The sequence below is a fragment of the Notolepis coatsorum genome, assembly GCF_963971535.1.
Source record: "Notolepis coatsorum genome assembly, chromosome: 2".
NCBI lineage: Eukaryota > Metazoa > Chordata > Actinopteri > Aulopiformes > Paralepididae > Notolepis > Notolepis coatsorum.
In genome coordinates, this window is record NC_140166.1 from 35,355,035 (window position 1) to 35,365,466 (window position 10,432).

At 41.9% G+C, this 10,432-nt stretch overlaps 1 protein-coding gene across 2 annotated transcripts in view; it reads right to left on the reverse strand.

Annotated features, from left to right (window-relative positions):
* Positions 1 to 10,220, reverse strand: part of ptgs1 (prostaglandin-endoperoxide synthase 1) — a 58,383-nt gene extending 48,163 nt beyond the window's left edge. For both annotated transcript variants that reach the window (XM_084307275.1, XM_084307274.1), the window contains exons 1-2: positions 10,088 to 10,220; positions 9,886 to 9,962 (exon numbers count right to left, since the gene is read on the reverse strand). In XM_084307275.1, the coding sequence (XP_084163401.1) occupies positions 9,886 to 9,958 (73 nt within the window). In that variant the 5' untranslated portion in view covers positions 9,959 to 9,962; positions 10,088 to 10,220. The remainder of the gene's footprint in view (positions 1 to 9,885; positions 9,963 to 10,087) is intronic.
* Between the last annotated feature and the right edge of the window lie 212 nt (positions 10,221 to 10,432).

Sequence of the window (10,432 nt, forward strand, 5' to 3'; positions counted from 1 at the left end):
CTAGCCGGCTAATGCTGGTTGACTTGTCATTCTCATCCGACTCGAAGGAGACGTGTCGTGTGCTGTTGTTCGCCCCCATGTCAGACCGCACTGATATCCGAAAGCGACGACTCTACATGCAATTATTTTCATCCACTGATGTGTTTTTGTCTAAGTTTGTCTACGTTGTCAAGCCGGTGGCAGGAGTCTGTAGGTTAGCGCGCAGTGATCTGTCCACTTCCCCTAGATGGACGGCATCTTCTAGAAAATGAGTGTTCATTGGAGGAGCTTAGAGCGCATCTGTACAACGATGATGTTCATTGGTTATGGTTGGATTATTATGAGGCGCAAATGGGAGGAATCAAGGGGGGAGTCAGAGTTCGGCTTGTGCCAGTGAGCGAATCAGCAGATTGCAGAATGATTTTTTTGTTTTGTTTTGTAATTACTAGTACTCGCCAGACTGGCGAGTGCTCTTCATGAATTACTCGCCAAACGTAAAAAATACTCGCATTTGGCGAGTAAAGTGGCCTAATTTCCTCCCCTGGTATTGACACGTGCACACATTTCACTTGCAGTACACCATCTAGGCCTTTTGAGTAATAATCTCATGGCATCATTATAAGATACTTGAAGTTTCGGCAAACTTGCTTTTTTGTAGCTTGACCACAAGTGTGCAGTATAAAGTGGTGTACAATATGCTCTAAACAGAGACACTTTCACTCCGTCTGTACACATACTAAACTTGCGTGAGAGACTGTTCACTTGTGCATACATCCTGCGGCATTGCCTGTATATATCATCATCTATCATTTGTTCTATAATAAAATGTCCAGGATATTTTACCTTTTCACAGACCCAAGATTATTTTCAGACATTTTGAAGTCAGGAAACATTTGTCCTCTTTGGATCTACATATTAAAACAGTACTCTTACTGGCATTGTATTTGATATCATATTCAACCCCATACACAGTAGATATAGCAAGACGCTGCTGGAGACAGTGCTACTCGGACTAAATACCACAAGATCATCTGCATACATATGGTTAACTAAAATATCACCAATCATGCACCCAGTATTACAGGCACTCAGTTGCTCGGACAGACCATGACATATAGATTAAAAAGAACCGGGGACAGAATTCCCCCTTGTCTGACCCCATTGCTAACCCCAAACGGGGCTGAGACACTATTGCCCCATTTTGCATGCATAGTCTGGTGGGAATACCAATAAACCAGAATTCTTACAATGTATCCAGGCACCCCTCTTTGACTCAATTTGACAAACAGCTTTCTGTGGTTAACACGATCAAAAGCTTTAAAAGGATCAATAAAACACATAAGAACTGATTAATTTTGACTTCTGTATTTGTTTACAATTTCCTTTAAGGCATATATACACAGGTCAGTGCCATGCTTAGCTTACTGGTTATCTCTGGAGTTAATAAACTAATTCATTCTATCCAGCAGAATAATTCTTTCCAGTACTTTTGACAGTATGCTGGCTAAAGCTATGGGCCTATAGTTGTCTAGGCTACTAACTTACTCGTTCCAACCAGGTCTGATGTTAAACGTCTTATTTTTATTGTTATGCTTGTAGTAGGGCTTACTGCTTTCATACAAAGTGCCCACTATATCATCATACATGGAGCAGAGAGCTCTCCTATGCTTCACATCCTTACAATCAACATCCCTGCACATAATTGCATCTCTAGGTAGATGAATATTACTCAAGTACTTGTCTGTATGAACATAATAAGTTAGGATTTCCTCCTTTGTGAGGGTTGACCAGTCCAGTTTTTCTGTGTTGACACTATTATCATTTCTAGATAATGCAGTTAAATCTTCCACATTAATTGACATAGCAAAAGGTAAATGATCAGTCGTTGCTGCCCCATACAAAATGTGCATACACCCCAGTGAAGCGTGTGCATCAGCTGTACTAATACAATGGTCAAGCCATGACGTAGTGTGCTGCAGGCCTCACTAATGTATGTATAGCTATCTGTGGGCAAAAGCACTTTACTTGACAATATCAAATTATTATCTTCACAGAACTGATTGGCAAACAATGAGTTCCTATCTGAGATATCCGCTTTCATATCCCCAATCACATACACACTGGAAGAATGTTAGATTAACCATTAACTGTAATAACAGCAATGGCAACAGTTTAGACAGAAAGAATAAACATAACAGCATACTAACACTGAGGCCATGGTTACACTGGGCTAAAACACGAACGTTTTGTTGCTGAATGATTACGTTTGCATGTCCAAGTTAAAAAGAAATGCAGTTTTGGCAGGAAAACCCGTTGAAAAGGTGTTTTCGTTTTGGAAACTTGCCGACAATGGTGCCATGTAATCTGCGCAAGCCGGATACGGAGCCGCTCTGCCCAATGCCCATGCGCAGTAGAGACCTGCACAGTTATTTCCAGTGTTTACAGCAGAGCTGTCCCGGGCTTTTTCTTCCGGTTAAAGAAATGTTTCCCGTCTGAAGCCAGGAAGAGAATTGTGCAGAGTTCCTTTCTGCCTGTATTAGACTATGGCGATGTAATCTATATGCATGCTCCTTCCTCCCTGCTTAAAAAGCTGGATTCTGCGTACCATACTGCCATATGTTTTGTAACGGGTGCAGGCTCTCGCACCCACCACTGCACTTTGTATCAGTCATTAGGATGGTCCTCTCTGTACCAAAGAAGACAATCACACATGTTGATTTTTATTAGGGATGTCCGATATTATCGGCCGACCGATATTATCGGCCGATATCGGCAGTAAAATGTGATATCGAAAAATATCGGTATCGGTTTAAAAAAAATAAAAAACAATAACAATATTTGTTATATATATATCCAGTGAAATTATTAGTTACCTGAAATTATTCCGTTTTTTGGACGGGAAAACCCTGCATATATCGGTATCGGTTGATATCGGTATCGGAAATTAAGAGTTGGACAATATCGGAATATCGGTATCGGTAAAAAAGCCAATATCGAGCATCCCTACATTTTTTATCCTTAAGTCATTGCTAGGTAAGCTGCCCTTATATATCTCCAGACTTCTGTCCTTTTATACTTGCTTTTTTAATACCAGACGAGCAGCAAATGGGATGCTTTTAAATGTTCCTTTGATGCAGTCAGAGCTTGGTAAAGCTGCATTCTCCCACTATGCTCCCTTTTTATGGAATACGATACGTTGCAAGTAAAACTTTGTCTACAGGCACTTCCTACTGTGAATGATTTTAAAGGTATGCTACGATTGGCCCTTTATGAAACATGTAACTGTTTTACCTGATGCTATTGTTGATGTGATTATGCTCCTTGCCACTGCACAAATGACCTTCTGTATTTATATTTGAATTGTATGTTTTTTGTTTAATGCCCTGTTTTATGTTGAAACTTGTTGTGTGCCGTGTTGGTCAGGACTCCCTGGAAGAAGAGATCTTGTATCTCAATGGGACATTCCTGGATAAATAAAGAATAAATAAATAAAATAAAAAAAGTAGCTGCGGCTACCATGTGTTGTCAAGTTATTGTTATAAGGAGCCCAGTCCAAGCTACAATAGTCTGCATTCCCTTAACAATTGTTTGTATTGAGCCGTATTGTATTGTACCCATTCTGCAATCTGTTAAATAAAGTTTACATCCATTCATTCTGCTAGCATTAACGTTACCAAGCTGCTAGCCACAATGCTATACTGTTATAATGGCATATCCCAATCACGTTAGCACGTAAGCTAACAAAATCGGCAATATTTTTGTGAGACTAAACTCCGCTCTTGGTGGTCAATTGTGTTGTCAAGTTATTGTTATAAGGAGCCCAGTCCAAGCTATAACAGTCTGCATTCCCATAACAATTGTTTGTATTGAGCCGTATTGTATTGTACCCATTCTGCAATCTGTTAAATAAAGTTTACATCCATTCATTCTGCTAGCATTAACGTTACCAAGCTGCTAGCCACAATGCTATACTGTTATAATGGCATATCCCAATCACGTTAGCATGTAAGCTAACAAAATCGGCGATATTTTTGTGAGACTAAACTCCACTCTTGGTGGTCAATTGTGTTGATGTTAGTTTTGTTTCATCAACAAATCATCAACAAATGAGGCAGAACACACAGTGAATGTATCCGTTTTTGTTTATTGCACTTTATTTCTTGCTGAAAAATAAATGCTATGTAGCTAAATGGCTCATGCGAGGTATAAAGATGGTGGCTTTTGAGATTTTGAGCAGGATGTGGAGTGTCTCGTTCAACCTTTCTGATTGGTTGAAAATGGCCTTGTATATAGTAGACAAGACTAAACGACTTCTAACTTAACTCTTACTTGCCTGCCAATACGCAGCGTTCGGAAAAGCGAAATGAAACGAAAATGAAATGGCCCTAGTGTAACCGCAGCCTGAGTGAGCAGGGATCAAACAAACCCACTATATAAAACATGTAGGGCTGTCCTGACCCCATAGAAAACATGTAGGGCTGTCCGGCTTACCCCATATAAAACATGTAGAGCTGTCCTTACCCCATAAAAAACATGTAGAGCTGTCCTGACCCCATAGAAAACACGTAGGGCTGTCCTGACCCCGTAGAAAACATGTAGGGCTGTCCTGACCCCATAGAGAACCTTGGTGTTGTCCTCGACGACCAGTTGAACTTCTCTGCTCACATCGCAGCGACAACCAGAACCTGCAGATTCCTCCTGAGCAACGTCAGAAGGATACGCCCCTTCCTGACAAAAGAAGCCACCCAACTCCTCGTCCAATCAACAGTCATCTCCCGCCTCGACTACTGCAACGCACTGCTAGCTGGCCTCCCGGCCACTGCCACCAAGCCTCTTCAACTCATTCAAAATGCAGCGGCCCGCCTGATCTCAAACCTACCGAAGTCAGCCCATGTCACCCCACTTCTTAGGGACCTGCACTGGCTCCCCATTGCTGCACGTATCCGCTTCAAGGCCCTCGACCTAGCATACCGTGCGGCAAAGGGAACCGCTCCCGCCTACCTCCGGTCAATGGTCTCTAACTACACACCCTCAAGACCCCTACGCTCTGCGTCTTCTGGCCGCCTCAGATCTACTCCTATCCAAGCTCCCGGAGGGTCATCAAAGAGAAGCCGCCTAATCTCTGTCCCACAATGGTGGAATGAACTACCCATCCCAGTTAGGACAGCCGAATCCCGTCCAATCTTTCGCCGTCGACTAAAGACTCACTTCTTCAACCATTATCTGAAATGATAAAAAAAAAAAAAAAAAAAAAAAAAAAAAAAAAATCTAACCCCGACTAACCTTAATGTCATGCACTTGTCCTAATAAACTAACCTACACTGTAACACGCAACACTTTGATGAACATTGTTACTCAGCTGATAGAGTTATACCCTTCTTGCTGTCTTGTCGCACAGAACTTGTAAGTCGCTTTGGATAAAAGCGTCAGCTAAATGACTAAATGTAGAGAACATTTAGGGCTGTCCTGACCCCATAGAAAACATGTAGAGCTGTCCTGACCCCATAGAGAACATGGATGGCTGTCCTGACCCCATATAGAACATGTGGGGCTGTCCTGACCCCATAGAAAACATGTAGGGCTGTTCTGACCCCATAGAGAACATTTATGTCGACACTTTATGCATTGCTTTTATTCTGTCAACTGTATGCTAATTTTATGTTAATTTTATGCCATTTGCTGTGAAGCACTTTGGGCTGCGATCCATGTGTGAAAGGTGCTATTAGGCCGTATGGTGAAGGCTGAGAAGTGGCTAGAAAATGATTCTCATTCCCACCTCTGCGAATTACACAATTTTCACTCTGGGTGAAAGATATATTGGTGTAGATTTAGGAACAAAAAGTTCTCCATTGACAAAATAGCCCATTTTGCGCAATCATAATTTTAAAGTCGGGACTAGATCTTTCCTCGCGAACGGATATTTTGGCACTGCAGAGTTTAATTTGACGCAATTGGTGCGAGTTCGGTCACATATCTTGCGCTCGACCAATAGCAGCTCTCTTTGTTGCGAGGTCCTCGCAACAAAGAGAGCTGCTATTGGGCGATCCGGTGTCAACAAAGAAATTTCATCCACACTCTAACGTTACGGACTAAAATGGACAGAAAATACCTTCTAAAGTTCGCAAAAAGGTTTCTAAACAATGTTATATGCATCTCACGTCCGTTCAGAAAGAATGTGTACAAGATTTTACACAGACACGGTGGGATAGATATAGAAACTGCGTAGAACGGTAGCTTAACCTACCAGGCCAGAATCAGTATGACTGCTGCTAACCATGTGAATAAAGAGATGTCACGCCAGTTCAGGCTCAAGATAGAAACCATGCCTCTTGACCACATTATTGTCACCCTATAGTTGAGTTCTGTTAACAATGCTTGTTTCTGTATGAGCCCCTGAGAGTGTGCTTCATACAGTAAAAGAAAGTAAGTAAGTAAAGAGGAATATTCAATATACAATACAGAGTAAAATGAGTCAACAGTGAGGTGTGTGGAGAGATCAGTGTCAAACTGATCTCAACAAATACAAACAAATCACACTACTACTGTATAATCATAATCCCCTCGCCCTATACATCCCGGACAGGCTGCTTTTGTATATACGAATTTGTTCTTAAGCGGCTGGGTCATTGCGCTCGTCACCAACGCAAGAGACACCGGGTTCGAATCTGGCTGTCTGCGTTGCCTCCGGCTTGGGCCGGCCGTCATACTAACTCAATTGGCAGAGTTAGCGGGTGGGAAGTTGAAGGGTGGTAGTCTGGTCGTTGGGGCGCCTGCACAGCAAAGTCAGGAAAATGGCGGGGGTAGTGTGAGCCTTCTACACGTTACTCCTCGCCAAATGAGAGTCTGCGCTGGCAGGTGAAAAGATGTGACAGGCTGCCTCCACATGTATCGGAGGGGACATGTGATGCAAGGCTTCTATCCTCCCTACAACCGGCCAGTGGGGGGCATATGCGAGCAACGATCAGGACAGGGGAGGGAGAATTGGCACGAGAGGTAAATTGGGATGGGGAGAAACAAAATCACAGAAAAAAGGAGGAGAAAAAGTAGATAACAAAAATAGGAATTTGTTCTTAATTGCTTGCCTGGATAAATAAAGGTTAAATAAAATTAAAAAAAAAAAAAAAACATCCCAACCCAGTCCACACCCTCACCCACCACCACACTTCCCAGGCAAGACTGATGTTAATCATCCTCACCACTATCATCTGAGTCATCATCCCATGTAGCCCTATCTTCGATTTCCTTAGAAACATTTGCACAGTTTTGGCATTGACAAAGATCTGTACATGGCAGTTTTGCAGACAAACATGAACATCTTCCTGTCTCAAATTGTCCTTGTTTGCAACCTTAGTGGACTACCTGCAACACACTATCAGAGGCCGGATTTGTAGTCATCCGTCATAGTCACTGTTAACTCCCCATCCTCGACATGCCACCCATTGCCAACAGGTAAAGGGGCACACATAGATATAGATTTCAATTAATGTCTCATTATAGCTGCTTGGTAATTTGCCCTTTTGCAGCGTTGGTACAATGCGGCACTTGTCGGGGGCATACAGGTGGCCATGCAGAATGCTTTATATCTGGCATCATTCACATTCTTAGCTGGTGGCTGGCCATACAGGTGGCACACATATTTGCTAAGACCATCAAAGGTAGACTGGTCTGTGATCTAGGGTAATTCACCTTTCCCCCTCCTCCCACACTGTGCAACATCCTGATGTGCAATATCCACAGTGCAATACCCACCCACTACCGTCTGACACTGTGATTGTTATTTGTGTATTGCTATTCTGTATATTGTTGTTATTTTGTATATTGTACATGACTAACATTGTCTTATTGTATAGCATTTAATGTTTCTGTATAGGATTTTATGTTTCTCTTTTATTACTTGTGATTTTATTACTGCACCTTAGGTTTGAGTCCCAAATCTCGTTGCATGCAAATATAATGACAATAAAGTACAATCTAATCTAATCAGGGTCCCCCATTTTCAATTCATCATGACATACACGACATACAGATATACAAATATATATCATGACATTTATGACACAAATCGATCTCTAAACAATGTTTGTATGTCTCCACAATGGTATGATTCTGGCCTGGTAGGTTAAGCCACCGTTCAATGCAGTTTCTATATCTATCCCACCGTGTCTGTGTAAAATCTTGTACGTTCTTTCTGAACGGACGTGAGATGCATATAACGTTGTTTAGAAACCTTTTTGCGAACTTTAGAAGGTATTTTCTGTCCATTTTAGTCCGTAACGTTAGAGTGTGGATGAAATTTCTTTGTTGACACCGGATCGACCATAGCAGCTCTCTTTGTTGCAAGGACCTCGCAACAAAGAGAGCTGCTATTGGTCGAGTGCAAGATACGTGACCGAACTCTCACCAATTGCGTCAAATTAAACTCTGCAGTGACAAAATATCCGTTCGCGAGGAAAGATCTAGTCCCGACTTTAAAATTATGATTGCGCAAAATGGGCTATTTTGTCAATGGAGAACTTTTTGTTCCTAAATCTACACCAATATATCTTTCACCCAGAGTGAAAATTGTGTAATTCGCAGAGGTGGGAACGAGAATCATTTTCTAGCCACTTCTCAGCCTTCACCATACGGCCTAATAGCACCTTTCACACATGGACCGCAGCCCATTGTCAATGGAGAACTTTTTCTTCCTAAATCTACACCTCACCCAGAGTGAAAATTGTGTAATTCGCCGAGGTGGGAACGGGATGAAACGATACAGCCTTCACCATAGTTATTATTGTTAATAGTTAATAATGTGTTGGGGCAGGTGGTGTTGGAGCAGAGCATGTGGTGTTGGGGCAGAGCAGGTGGTAGCTGGGTCAGAGCAGGTGGTAGCTGGGGCAGAGCAGGTGGTAGCTGGGGCAGAGCAGGTGGTGTTGGAGCAGAGCAGGTGGTGTTGGAGCAAAGCAGGTGGTAGCTGGGGCAGAGAGGGTGGTAGCTGGGTGGCTTACTTTCAGGGAGCAGCAGAGTACACTTTATTTTTTCTCTTTATTGCAAGTCTTTATTTTACAGTTGTACAGCCATGGCCTATTTCATAAAATTCTATTGTCTTAGTTTTGGTTAATATTTTATTTCCTTTCTGATTGATATTTTGAGTTTGTGTGAATGGGGAGGTCTTCAGTAATCTTTACCCATTTGCTTGCATACTTAAAGAGTTCATGCAGTGACTCGTAGAACGAGACGTTAGTCAAATCTTACAAACAAACGCCTCCACCTAACATGCTGCTTGTCTAATTTAAAATACTCTACAATATCTATGTGTTAATCAGATGCCTATTACTTGTGCTGTTCTTGACATTGCACTATTCTCTCATATATGTTCTCATAATAATAATAACTTTATTTATATAGTGCCTTTCATACATGGATTGCAGCTCAAAGTGCTTCAAAGCAAATAGCATAAAATTAACATAGGCATAACATTTGCATACAGTTGACTTGACAGAATAAAAGCAATGCATACTGCATAATGCATGTTGTTGCCAATGCCTTCATGATCCTGAATATGAAAAGTGGATCAACTTACCCCAGTCTCCCCTATATCAACAAGGCATAGCAACTATTTTCGAAGTTCCCGTTTAATCTCAACAATACTGTTGCACAGGTCTCGTCTTGCAAGCTCTTGTACAGATTCATATAAATATATACCTACATCTTTTTGAGGAGTGATGTAATTGCTGGCTGTAAGATTCAGTGTGCTATAGGAGTCTCTTATGACACTATAAAATCATGGCAATTGGTCTCCAAAAGGACTGGTCTAACTAACGCTCTATCCCTCTTAAACCATGGCTGTTTTTTCCAAGGGAGTGTTTGCACATCACATACTGTAATAGAGGCCTAACCTAACCTAACGTTATCTTATCTTACCGTCACTCGAGCCGGGTTCACCGACACACGCCTCTAGCAGAAGCAGTAGTTGGATACAAAGCCAAATTAACATGATGCTATACTCCGACAAAAAAAAAGACAGTGTTTACATTAAAATCATGTTATTTGTTTGTTAACTACAAAACGACAGCACATTCAAAAAGAGCTTTACAAAACCTGATTATTAGAATAATTGACTTACCTTTTTGTGATTCGCGCGAGAACACCTGTGCTCTCAAAACGCACACGTGAAGCAGCTGGTGAGTTGACCGACTACCAGTGTGGCCTACGTCTAAATAAATAGTGATGTTCACTAGGCATTCTGTTTTTATGAGGACTCTAGTCTTCAAGAGCACTGCCTACATGACGGCGGCCTAACCGACAGAGAGTGAACATGAAGAACTTCATTATCAGCAATGGGCGGTAACACAGCAGCATCTGTCTTCCTTCCCGTGGAGGCTACTTGAGGTCCAGTCCAGAGCATCGCACGGTTAATGGGTTCACATTCGTGGCTCCTCGCGGCTATTACCGTTAATTAATGACCAAG